Source organism: Pundamilia nyererei, unplaced genomic scaffold (assembly GCF_000239375.1).
Source record: "Pundamilia nyererei isolate P.nyererei 1_Seehausen unplaced genomic scaffold, PunNye1.0 scaffold00123, whole genome shotgun sequence".
Classification (NCBI taxonomy): Eukaryota; Metazoa; Chordata; class Actinopteri; order Cichliformes; family Cichlidae; genus Pundamilia; species Pundamilia nyererei.
In genome coordinates this window covers 61270-74287 of record NW_005187524.1, presented here as the reverse complement: position 1 = coordinate 74287, position 13018 = coordinate 61270, and the positions used below count along the sequence as shown (strand labels likewise).

The 13018-nt window shown below is 41.7% G+C and overlaps 1 protein-coding gene across 2 annotated transcripts in view; it reads right to left on the bottom strand.

Annotated features, from left to right (window-relative positions):
* Window positions 1-23: 23 nt before the first annotated feature.
* flvcr2a (FLVCR choline and putative heme transporter 2a) overlaps window positions 24-13018 on the bottom strand; it is a 26113-nt gene continuing 13118 nt past the window's right edge. The window contains exons 2-12 of one of the 2 annotated variants that reach the window (XM_005742696.1): window positions 10427-11111; window positions 7863-8004; window positions 5930-6070; window positions 5095-5162; window positions 4720-4823; window positions 3363-3473; window positions 2532-2637; window positions 2317-2428; window positions 1338-1402; window positions 400-519; window positions 24-90 (exon numbers count right to left, since the gene is read on the bottom strand). In XM_005742696.1, the coding sequence (XP_005742753.1) occupies window positions 445-519; window positions 1338-1402; window positions 2317-2428; window positions 2532-2637; window positions 3363-3473; window positions 4720-4823; window positions 5095-5162; window positions 5930-6070; window positions 7863-8004; window positions 10427-11056 (1554 nt within the window). In that variant the 5' untranslated portion in view covers window positions 11057-11111 and the 3' untranslated portion in view covers window positions 24-90; window positions 400-444. Of the gene's footprint in view, window positions 520-1337; window positions 1403-2316; window positions 2429-2531; window positions 2638-3362; window positions 3474-4719; window positions 4824-5094; window positions 5163-5929; window positions 6071-7862; window positions 8005-10426; window positions 11112-13018 lie in introns of both variants that reach the window. The other variant, XM_005742697.1, reaches the window with a different exon arrangement.

Below are 13018 nucleotides of genomic sequence, written 5' to 3'. Positions count from 1 at the left end.
TGGACAGAGAAAGATCTGTCTTCCTCACAACCTCACCTCTTTCAAGATTTCAGGTGGAGAGATTCCTCTTTCCAGATCAGCAGTAATTGTCTGCAAAGGACAGACGTGATGCAGTAAAATGAGTGAAGTGGCAGCAGAGTTCAACATCAATATTATATCAGCAACACACATCTCTTCACATTCAGTACACCTCATCACGTGTCTTTTCACAATGAACTTCAGATGAGTTGCAATCACCGGATAAACGTTTAATTCCACAATGACACCGAGTCTGTTTGTGCGATTTAAAGGGCTGATTGTGCAGTCGAGTACAATGCGCTGCAGTTTAACCGGTAACACCTTCAAGTAAATGCAAACATGATCGTGTACACAATCGTTAAAACCCTTTTTTCACCCTACCTTGGCAGGTGTGTGTTTTGGTGTTTGTGAGCTTGTGGGTTAATGTCAAGACTGCTGTTGCCAGGGGCTGCCGCACGACGTGGCCCCGTAGTCCTGCACCGATGACAGGGAGCCTGCAGGCTGGAATGATAGCTTTGGGGTCACACCTTGAGGGGCCCTAAGGGGTCCCCCTCATCTTCCACCTTCTCATTCATAACACACCACCAGTGCATCCAGAGACACCTGCACACCCAGCTATAGCACAGCCTTTGATCAGGAAACTGCATGTATCGTTAGTTCTGCTTTATTTATTATTTAGATACATCTCTTGTTCTTTTTTCATTTCTTTTCTTTTTTTAAATCTACTGCACTACTATCACTTTGACTTCCACTGGTGTGCAGGATTACTGGTGTTTAAGCTGCGTTTGTAGTGTTAAAACTGGAATATCAGAAGGACAAAAAGGCCAAAGAAAGAAAGCAAGAGGTCCCGAGCCTGACGTAAAGCAAGGCGACAGGTGAGCATGAACATCTCCGAAGTTACAAAAGTCACCACATATTTCGTTTTAATACTTGGTTTTAATATAAGTTTTTTAGCTGAAAATATTTCTTTGACAGCTCTCAACTGCACCCGTTGTAAGCATTAAACCAAAGCAACGCTTTTCAAAGCAAAGAATAAGCAAACGTGTTTTTAATGAGAGCGAGCCAGAGAGCTGTTAGACGAAGCATAGCTGAGAGAAAACGACATTTTTAGCAGCTTGCGGAGAAAGCTGCAACCAGGGCAGCGGGACGACCGCCTGCATTCGCTTTGCATCCAAGCCTGCCGCAGCAGACTGCAATGTAAGTGACTGCAGAGAAGCCACCAGCAGAAAACCACTCAGAGCGCATTCAATCCAGAGCCAGGGTGGGCTCTAACACACATCCCACCTCTAACTTCATGTAACACACACAGTCGTACTTACACTCACTGTCTGCACCTCAACCTGTTGGTTGGCCTTCTGCCGTCGGAGGTCGGATTTGATAAATCCTGCAATAATAATAATAATATTATGAAACACATTAAATTACTGATGATTGATTTTGTGCAAAATAAAGTTAAATTTAAATAGAACAGCATACTGGTGTGGAAGTTTTAAAATTGCTACTCCCATGTTATCTTCTTGTCTTTTATATAACATGTTTTCTTCAAAACTAATTTTCTGGGTCAGCATGCAGAATATCCTTTGGTGCTCAGAGATTATTGAATCAAAGATATCCCCCTTCCTGTGACAACTCAGAGATGATGGAGGAAGGATATCGAAGGATATGCACAGTTAGACAGTAAGACCTTAACAAGCATGGTTGTGGTAAAAAGAAGGTACTCCTGCCATTAAGGTTTTACATGTCAGAACATAACAAAAAGGTCTTAAGGAAAAAAGACCTACTATTCAAATAAGTTCAGTGCATTTAGAGGCATTTCCAACAAGACAAAACCTCCTGCTGCAGACGCCTCTAAACATGTGGTTTCTGCTCTTAGCTCTGTATGATGTCAGTGACAGTGTATATCCTTACCTTTGTCACTTTAGGCATGCAGAGCACATAAACAGAAAAAAGCTGACTTAAAAGGAAGGGTCAGATTGTTTCAGACTCGGAGTAGGCCGCACCAAGGCTTACAATGAGGCATATGAGTTATTTTTAGCTGTGAATCATGCAAAGCTACTCTAGTAGAGAGCAACGATAAAAATGTAGCGCTAAAAAATATGTATTTTTGGTCCTCTTTAACTACAACTTTAATATAGTGTGAAAAGTAATTTAGCCACTAGGAGGCAGCATACGCCTATGAAAGAGACGAGTCTTTGCAAGTCCAACACAAAATGGTTTCACATAAGTTGGTCTGAGTATCACACACAGACATGGGAAAGAAAACAGCCGATATCTACAGAGATGAGGTTAACATCTCACCTGTCACCACTGTTCCTATTAGCAGAAAGATGCACAAGAATATGTTTCCAGCTAAAGTTCCCCAGTAATCCATGATCTTTCCCTGAGCTATGGTGAAAATGATTCCAAAGATCTGAAATGAGAGTGAGAAGCTCTTTAAAGGCCCAAACAACATGACATGTTATGATATGTTATTTGTTTGTTCTCTGCAGTCATACGTGCTGAACGTTACCGACCTGAGCTGAACAGTTAAGCAGTCCGGACGAGGTCCCCTCTGATTCTGGGTAGGTGAGCTCTACTGCGTACTCGAAACCCAGAGGCAGGTATCCTGTCATAAAGAAACTGGAGAAAGACAGAAAATATAGGTGAATTAAAATATAAAACCAAGTGTCTGATCTGTTCAGCGTAGAATTTTGTGACTCAACTATTTTTAACTGTCCAAAAACCAGCAGAAAAAATGCTCCACAAATGTAAAAGTAGGACAAGTATATTGAGGTTTAATACATCCTCTCTGGGTGAAAAGCAGACAAAGGAATTGCTATGGAAACCAGATATGGGCATAATCAGCTTACCATAAATAGCAATTATTGACAAAGCCTGTGGACTGTGGAACACTAAGTTTTGCTCAAAAAGCAGCATTCCTGCTACAAAGAAACTGAACAACACAGAGCTTCATCAGTTTCGAGCGGGACTCTAAACGTGACCAATACGATTCAACATTACCCCGAGGTTATAGTGTCAATGCTATGCCAACCCGCATGGGCCAATAAAGCTTCTGTTTAGCTAAGCAGTTTTCTAAACACTTCCAATAAATGGATTTCCAGCTCCACGGAAACCCTTTAGCTTCAGAAACAGCTGGCAGCCCCTCAGCATTTCTCACTTTGCTGACGCTTGCCGAAATGTTTTCTTTAAATAAATAAAAGTATGAGAAACATCTTTTTTTTCCCTCCATCACATTTGCATGACAGAATATAAGAGATCATTCACAGCTCTGTTACCTGTTGGCTGCTAGAGCCTACTGTGATGTTTATGGCCATGGTGGTCCATAGTCTTTAATGGTTACCTACCCTAAAACTCCAGCTGTAACGAACACCACCCACAGGTGACCCAAGTTGAGGGTGAAGGTGTAGGCCAGCATCCCAGTTAGAGAAAGGATATACACGGCCAAGGTGGTCTGTCTGTGGAGACAGGAGCATAACATCAACAATAAAGTTTAAGACATTAAGCCATGTATCATAGCACATGTTATGACGGGCACAATAAGGACTAACGCAAGCGATAATGTTCACCCCCCCCCCCCCAAACAAAAATGAATGCCATTAATTTGTGTCACCAACGACTTGTCACAACAACGCCAATCTGCAAAAACAAATTCACTCTGTTGAAGCTGCTTCTTGTACAACCACGCGTAAAACAAGCAGCAAAACATTTTTGTTAATATTGCACAGTCCTCCGGCTCACTCTGGATCCACGTTCTAAATCTGGGCTTAACTGCTCTGACAGATAACCATCCTAATGGCATGTGAGGAATCTGTGGACTGAGAATCTTCCTCTAATCATAAACATTTTTATGCCACATTAATGAAGGCAGTTTATCAACACTAAATCACTAACTTGCAGAATAAAGCAAGTGGTCATTTTGTAGAAAGAAGTAATGTATGATTACTGTTTTTCCATCACATGCAGTGGCAAAAGGCTTGAGAAGCTACTTTGAAGTACCAGTAAAGTACAGCCTGCCAGTTCAGATAAGCAGAGAGCAACACCACACAGAAAACTCGGCTATGTTGTATCCTAATACTTGCCTCTTTTAATCAAATGGTCTAATTCACTTGGACATCTCTCTGTGAATGGATGAGTGACTTAAAGGACATTCATGCAAGGAGTCGATGTTTTAAAGTACAGCTAACATTGCAGAGAAGAAGTGAGAATGCTGATCCTGAGGACTGAAAATTACATTGCCTTTCAGAAGAGCATCTTTTTACATGTGCACATGAAGCTCCATCAGAATCTGACTGTAGAAAACAATGACATTAGTTTATTTGAATGCCATGGTTTACCACTCCTTTCAGCTAACGGCAGGAATCTTAAACTACATGGGCTCACCACCATTGGACAATAGAAGACTGTAAAAGTGTCGCCTGGTCAGATGACTCTCAATCTCTGCTGTGACATTCGGATGGTAGGGTCAAAAGTTAAAATAAATAACATGAAATCATGTATTCATCTTGCCTTGTATCAATGGTTTAAGCTGTTGATGGTGCAATGGTGTGCAGTTCATTTTATGATCACAGTGTAGCCATGTTCTGATGGACATGGTGTATATTTAGGATTTGACTCAAATGTAGGTTCTTGTTAGAAAACACAGCTCTGTGTTTGATTTTAGTCCACATCATTGAAAATCGGGGTTTAAAAGAAATACATTACTTGTAGGTTTTGGTCTTGTCCAGCCATATGCCACATATGAGAGAGCCCGCCATGCCAGCAATGACAATGGTCAGACCGATTCTCCCAGCATTCACCTCTTCACCCTGAAAGAGAAAATGTTGGCATTTGCACCTGTGAAGTCACAATATGCAGTCATTTCCTAGAAGCACTGAGCCGTAACAATCATACTCCTGTTATCTGTGTCAGGACCATATCTTTGGATGCTTTATAGCTCAGTGTTAAATGCGGTCAGATAGTGTCTACCTGCTGGGCCTATTCAATCTGAGCATAAGCCACAAGGAAGACTAGAGAAGGTAAGGCAGAAAATATAAAGTTGACAAACATGAAAAAAAAAAGGCTATAATAGGGACTTACAGGATAGTGCTCAATGATCATCCGGTTCAACAGTGTGGAAATAGCATAGAAGCAGCCAACATTCAAGCCTGTAGACCACAAACAGAAAACAGTTTATTCTGAGACAATCTGCACAGAAAGGTGGTCTCATGTGGGGACCAGATGGGTCCTGGTGCTTCTACCTAAAAACTCTTGAGAGCCTCACACAATATAAGAGACATGATAATCAGATTATTTGGGCATTTTTAGGGTGTATACTCCCCCTACTCAAAAACTTTCTCCTTTTTTGAAAGCTTTAAACTGAAAGATGAACATTTCTGTTTCCCAGCAGCTTATCATGTTAGCATTCCAACTGACTACACGTGAATCAATAAATGTGTGTGTGTGGGTATTAGTAAAACAACTGCCTTGTGAAACTCAGCACAGGATTCTTCTTATAATAACTGAAGGTAGACAATTGGCAAAAACTAAAGATGGAGGAGAGGAAATGGATTTTAAAAGGATTAGAAAGAAAGCAAGAAGTCTGTAGTCTGAGAAACAGCTGCTAACACACTCAAACAGCCCTTTAACATGAACAACTTTGGTCTGTCTTTCCTATGTTGTCACTAATTAGTGACCTTTGAGCCAAAAAATGCTATCACAAAAAACAATCAGAACAGTGCTACACAAACTCTATTCGTTTTAATGACTCGCTCATATATGTGCTCAGAGGCCGATAAGGACTGTGAACGAGAGTTACATAGACCATAATGCACAGTATCCTTAACTCTTGTCAGGGTAAAAGTTTAGTTCTAGAAATGGTGGGGCTGACTGTTACAGTTTGCATGTTTAGTACGGGTAAGAGGGAGGAACCCACCATAGCTGACCACCAGGAGCATGAAGGGCTTGTTGCGCAGCAGACTCAAGATGGAGGCTGTGTAGGAGTACTCATCAGGCTGCATGTTCCTGGCCTGTGCCTGGGCCTGGCTGGGTGGGATCTCAGGTTTCTCCTGAAACACTGAAAAGCAACACAAACAAACGCAGCATTTCTGGAGGTTAAGATATAAGATTTAGTAGGACAGCACTGGAAAAACACCGGACTGGGGCAAAGAGCAAAGTTTAGTGTGATGCTGAGGTAAGAGCAAAAGTGGACTCCAAACATGAGTAAACATGCTTATAAAGATAAGATATCAGTCTCCGAAGCAGGTTTTAACACACGTACAGCAGCCCTGAACATCTTTAGACATTGTCCAACAGAGTTACATGTGAGAATTTGGAATAATCTTTAACCTGCCAGCTCTCCAGTACAAGGTCCATGTGATGCTCGACTGAGCCTTTCTAAGAAAATGCAGGTAAGTGTCTAACACAGCGGGTGACATCTGACCTGACCCCTGGACATCAAGTCAGCCACCAAATTTAACCAAATATAGGTGGCTATTGTTATTACTTTTCTCCTCCTATCATAAGTCGTAGATTAACAGGTTTTGTTGAATAACAGGTTGACATTTTCAGTATTTCTTCTATTTATTGATTCCGTAACACTTTCTGTATTGTTATTGCATTTAATCTTTCACTATTGAGTTTAGTGAGTTACCAAATATGATGCATGTTCCTGACAGCATAAATATACATTATGTGTAGTTAGAATTGGCAGTGTGTGCTTCACATGTGATTATATATATATTTTAAATAAGTAAAACCTGCTTGATGGGACAAGCAGATATATCTGCGCAGTATGTAAAGTGAAACACAGATGTTCTCTGCACGTGACACGACAATCAGCAAAAGCTGGAATCACAAACCTTTGACCTCAAAGGTCACGGTCACAGGTGATTGTGTCCCAAGGATTTGCTTTGAGTTATTTAGTCAGCATATCCAAGTAATCAAGGGACTGGTTCTCCACCATTGTTTCTCTGACTTTCTCTGACTTTTAGTCCTTGGTGGAGGTGAAGAGAGAATTTAACAGAGCTGGGGGCTGAGGTGGGGGGGTGATTTTATAAAACTCTGCTATGACTCCCTGAGCCCCTGCTTGTATTTCACGTCGTGTCAAAACTCATCTCATCAAAATGTGGACAATTACAGCAATTACCGCAGCTGCTCATCTGGTGGAGTTGAAGGGATGTTGAGTTTTTCGCTAGAAAGCACACCTCGGGCAGGCTCAGTTTCCCAGCGGAGCTGGCTGAGGAGCAGACATCTCTGTGTAAAGCTCTGCCATACACAAGTCTGGATGTTCATATCGAGAACTTTGCAGCAAAGATGATTTCAAAGACTCTTTTGTGTTCTCATTTAAAACAGCAGTGTAATTCTTCTAGTGGACAAAGGAGTCAAGGTGAGGTAACACTGGAAACTACAAATTGTCAAGATGATGCTTTGCTTCATATATTTTCACACCAATAGCTGTGGGTGCTGCGTGACACTTAAGGTGACTTGCAGTGGGCGATTGCTGCATGAGTGAGTAAAGAGCTCTGACAAGGACTCTAACCCATTAGCTCTTTTACACAAACGTGAGGCTCAATCAAGACTTGAATCCATGCGTCTCCAAGGCCAGAAAGGGCAGTACAAGATCACATCAATGCTGGCTGGAAGCTGCAAACAGTGGCGTCAGTGTCTACAGGAGACCAATGCATAAAATTCACTGATGATTCTGTGCTCACAGATTTTCTGTTCTTTTCCTGATTTCCTTCCCCTGAAAATTCTCCAGGTTCTTCAACACGATTTTAGGTTTCAAACAGAAATGGTCAAAATGGTTCTACAAAGGCTCCAGCCATAACTGACATGTATAAACACTCATCTTCCCTTTAAACACTTACCGATGACCACAAGGACCAAGATGGCGGTGGCCATGCCTGCGCTAATGTAGAACATGATACTGATATGATGTGCCAGCTCGTCCATGTCATCCACGTTAGGCACGAGGATGGGTGGAACCAGGAACCCAATGGCAATACCCAACTGTAAGCGAGAGACACATAATTAACTATGGACTGAGGTGATGCCTGCGCACAGACACATATGTCCAAATTTTAAAAAAGCTATAACGCAAAACACGTCACTGAAGACATAAAGAAGGGTAAAGTTTGCACTTTGATATGATGCCCTGTAAAAAGCAAGAAACACCCCAAAAACAAGTAATTGATGCAGAAAATGTCAATGCCTGTTTGGCATCTGACTGACTGCTGCAATCAGTGTGAGTGATGGTACACCTCTTATTATAAAACATAAAATATATGCATATTTGCCATTTGTAGCAAAATAAACCCGTCTGTAGTTTTTTGTTTAACAGAGACAGGTAACACCGTAAGTCACCATTCTTTTGTAAACTGCCTGACATGAAGATTACATGTCACTAAATTTAACTTTTAAAACCCCAGCCAACCTCAGTGAAAAGCAACACTTCTAGTGGATCTTGGGTAAATGGGAAGGGAGTGGGGGTAAACGTTCCAAATTTGAATACCACGGCAGCAGTGCCAACATCCTCGGCTTCCTACTGTCACAAGAACATTCCAGAAGGGACACCGGTGGTGGTCCCTCCACTCTAGGGGAAAGGTGAGAGAAGGAAAGGTGACGCGACACATTCCCGATTGTGAGGAACAAACCTGTGAAGTGTTTGACGAGTGGAAACACAGAAATATGTACGATCCCTTCAGTCGTCCGAGAATGTTACACCCACGGTTACACTTGTTGCCTTCTACAGCCTTCAGACAGATTAGAACCTTCGCTATAATGTTTACCTTGTTGCCAGTGTACTAGAAAAAGCTCTAGAAAACATTCACAGCAGACAGTCACACATTTGAACCAAACTAAAGACTTTTTATAACCTCGTCAAAACTATGCAAAACAGGCTCATTGTTCATTGGCTCCAAATTACAGTGACCTCGCTTGAAGTTTGATGTCTGTTTGATCTTCAAAGCGTCACAGGCTTTTCTGGAACCCTTACCTAATTTTTTGCTAATGTGAACTGTTTCTAAATGTCCAAGGTATTACATAAAACGACTTCAGCCTGAAAACTTGGAAGCATCCAGTGTTAGGGACCGCAGCCAAAGCAATTAAGCCATGGTGAGCAAGTAAACATCGACAGCAGCGCGTCCTTTTCATCTTCATCGGCAGGGAGCGGGTTTAAAGCACAAAACAAGAACATTCATGACAAGCGCCGGTGTTTGGTCTAATGATGGAGGGAGAGGACATGGTTCAGCTTTGGAGGTTAAAGGGCACCACAGCGTGCTCAGAGCGGTCAATAAGATGAGAAAAGTGTTAGAGACTGTGGAGAGATCACAAAGCACTGATATGTAGCCAAGTACACCACATTTGCTCTGTTTATTTTCTCTTTACTTTAGATATGACTTAAAATTGCATAAAACTATCACTCTCTATGTTTCGTGGGTAAATTTAAGGTAAATTAGATTTCATTTGATGCATGTTGACATTTCCCGTGACCTTTTTTGGAATTTTCAGATGATTTTGTCAGTTTAATGCCGTTCTCAGGATTTTTAAAAGGAAAGCAAAAGCAGTGAAACACACCCGCCCCAGCAGACCTGACTACCTTGCCATGCACACAGCATTCTTAGTGCAATCTCACTGTATAGTTAATTTACCCAAGGTGAGGAAACTTGCACAGAAGCAGGCAGCTCAAGCGGTGGAAGTCACCCGCCATCCCCAGCAATTTTCCCCTGGCTAGAAAGAACAAACCAAACACACATACAGACACAGAGGAAGTCACTTTGACCACTTAGACAATACCGGTATCCCTGTTTTTACTGGAAAGATCTATACTCTGTTCACTTCTCTCCCTCTACCCTCCTCACAGTTTGGAAGTCTCTGTCAGACAATGGTTCCCTATCATATATTTTCTTCTAGTTTCTATCGGCAGATTTAAAAATGAAGAATTTATGACTTCATATTTTGATACTGGTAATCCAAGTAATGTTTAAACAGTAAAAATGCTCAGTGTAATGTAAACCATGCCCTTCTACTTCCCATATACTGCTTGCCTGGTATGTGAAGTACTTTAATAGAACTAAAATGGTTCAGCATCCAGCATGCTAACATGTACTGCATGCTGGGTTCATCGTTTCTTTAAGAACCTTTACTCTGAAGGGATTACTAGCCATTAGTTTTCACCAGTGGCAAAGAAGGTGACTGGCTTTGTTAAACCTGCCCACTCTGGAAGAAGGTTGGAAAGAAGAATCCACAGGAGGAGAGACACTCAATCACAAATCAAGATAGCTTGACCTAACAGAAACATGCTATTTTTTTAATATGCTGCACAAAGAGTTAAAGATGACAGAGCTCTCATTCACTCTCGCCCACTTTAAAGAAGAAAAGTGAATAACACCATACTTTTTTTTTTTAACCCAGCAGGTAAACAAAGACACACCTGGTTTCCCAGAACCCCAATGGAACAGGCGGTGGACACTTCCTGCTGCCCGAACCACAGAGATGCAAGTCTGGAAGGGATGCCCAGGATATAAACCGTGGCCACCGAGCACACGAACTGTCCAAAGAAGGTCAAAGCAAACATGCTGGGGTCCGCCGAACCCGTCTTGATCCAGGCCCCGATGCAGTTGTAGGCGGACCCCACCACCACAACATCTCTGATTCCTCGATTGTCGAGGAGCCACATGACGGGTAGGATGAGAGGGATGTAGGTGAGAAAGTAGATCATGGAGAGCCAGTCAATGGCCAGGGTGCCGATGCTGTAGAAGCGCATGAAGATGTTGCTGATGATGCCGTACTGCAGCCACATGAAGGCGTTGCTCATGGAGTAGGCGCTGAAGATGAAGAGCATCACCCACCGCCGTTTGTACAGCCTGGTCTCCATGAGCGGAAAGAGCCGCGCGGTGTCGATGGCTGATGGCTCCAAGGTGTCATCACCATCTCCCAGAGGCAGGCAGTGCGCGTATTCTCGCAAGCTGTTTCTTTCTTTCCCCGTTGGGGTGCAATCATTGACCCTGGCCTTGTCGAGGCTGTCCGCCCACTCATGAGAAAGTTCATCCTGAGAATTCATGTTGCTCCCAGTGAAACTCTTCCCTCTTCCTTCAGGCTTGTGTGGCTCTCAACAGCTGAAGGGAAGAGCAAACAATTCTTCTTGTGTGTGCACTCTCTTAACACCATGGCAGCTTACCTGACTAGGCCCTCCCACCCAGCAGGAACTTCCTAAATGGTGATCATAACCAAGCTCGCCCGCTGATCCTAAACTGGAGATTACTTCCTATTACTGCTGGCTGATTTACCAGAGGTTTAAATATAATGAGCAGTATATGAGTAGGCTCTGATTTCAGTCAACAATTACATACCCAGCTGCAAATGTCGGGGGTTCGGCCTTCTTCTCTAGTGGTTTTAACACCAAGGATGCGTTTTACTTTTCATTTAAAACTCCTACTTCCATGTGAGATCGCATAAAAGCATAGCATGTAAATGTAAGGACGAACTACAAGAGCAACTTGGTTTTATTGCTAAGTATAGGCACATGACACTCACACATACATAAATGCGTCAGACGAGTTAAAGTTCATTGAGAGGAATACTGAATGTGCACAGCTGCCATGCTGTGACACAGAGGGGAAGTGTCCCTGAGCACTGAAACATGAAGTGACGGTAACACACTGCTTGTTGACCAGTTATTAAGGTTGAGTGTTTCTGGTTCCTAAATTGGATTTACCGATGTGCAATCACTTTGTATTATGTCATCTGTCTCTGGCATTACAATACTGGCAGACCTGAGGATGGTCAGTTTACACAGTGCAGTCAGGAGGGATTAGCACAGTGGCACATTTATGTTGTGTTAAGTCACATGCCAGTGCACTGCTGGTATGAGATTCAGCTTTAATTTGAAGATGTTTATATCCACATTTCTTTGAGCATGGGCTACTATTATTTTTTCTGTTTCTTTATTACACAGAAAATTTGAAAAAATAAAAAATCGTTTCAATTAAAGAGCTTGTACATACTGGTGGATTAACCATTACAGAAAGATAGCAGAACAAGCAAGCTTCCAAACTGTGACCTGTATAGAGATCAAATTAAACGCTTACATTTAGATTTGATATTCTGGTTTTATTTTGGTGAAGTGTATCTTAAATGTGTAGTTAGCCGAGATGGTAAGTCAAATTTTCAGGTATCTGTACTTTAGTCGAGTATGTATTTTTGTGACAACTTTTTACTTTTATTCCCTACATTTTTAGACAAGTATCTGTACTTTCTGCACCTTACATTTACAAAATTTTTTGGCTAAATGGATAAATGGAGGAAACAGTTACACACAATAGAAATTACTGAGAACCATGATCATTTTTGCCCACACTTGAGACACTTAGACTTGAGACTCTTAGGGAACCCCACCTACTGAATGCCACTTTAATGTAAAGCCAAGTGTCTCATACTTCATAGATGAGTTTTTCATGAGTTTTTTTTCTGACTGTACTCACGTGGATGCACGACAAGGTGACACTAATGACCTTCCAATGTGTGCAATGAGTCCTTGAATCTATATAAGCGCTATATAAAAACTACTGCTCTTTGTCTTTGTCAACAATAGAGCACAAAAACAACCGATCAAAGCCAGCGATCATATTGTTTTTAAGTTCTTTGATCCTTGTCATAAGGTGGTGTTACTGACAAATTTTTTTACCCTGCATTCAGACACAAGGACAGTAGTTCAGTCAGCCGTGATTAATTCTGATCATATTAGTCTTATTTTCAACATAAGGCATAATATACTGTTTGCTAAGCAAATCAAACACTAATACTTGCATTAATCAAAGTAATCAAATGTTAAAATGTACTATATTATTAAAAAGTGTTGCTGAACGCAATGTAATTCGTAACAACAAAGTAATAACAATACAGTAGTGAAATCCAGTCCTCATACTGATGGATGCTCTGTGTTAATGAGTAATATAGTCCAACATCCAGCTCTAAGCCTGGCTTTTCTTACAGCGCGTCTTTAAACACGCTGGAAATTTCCAGG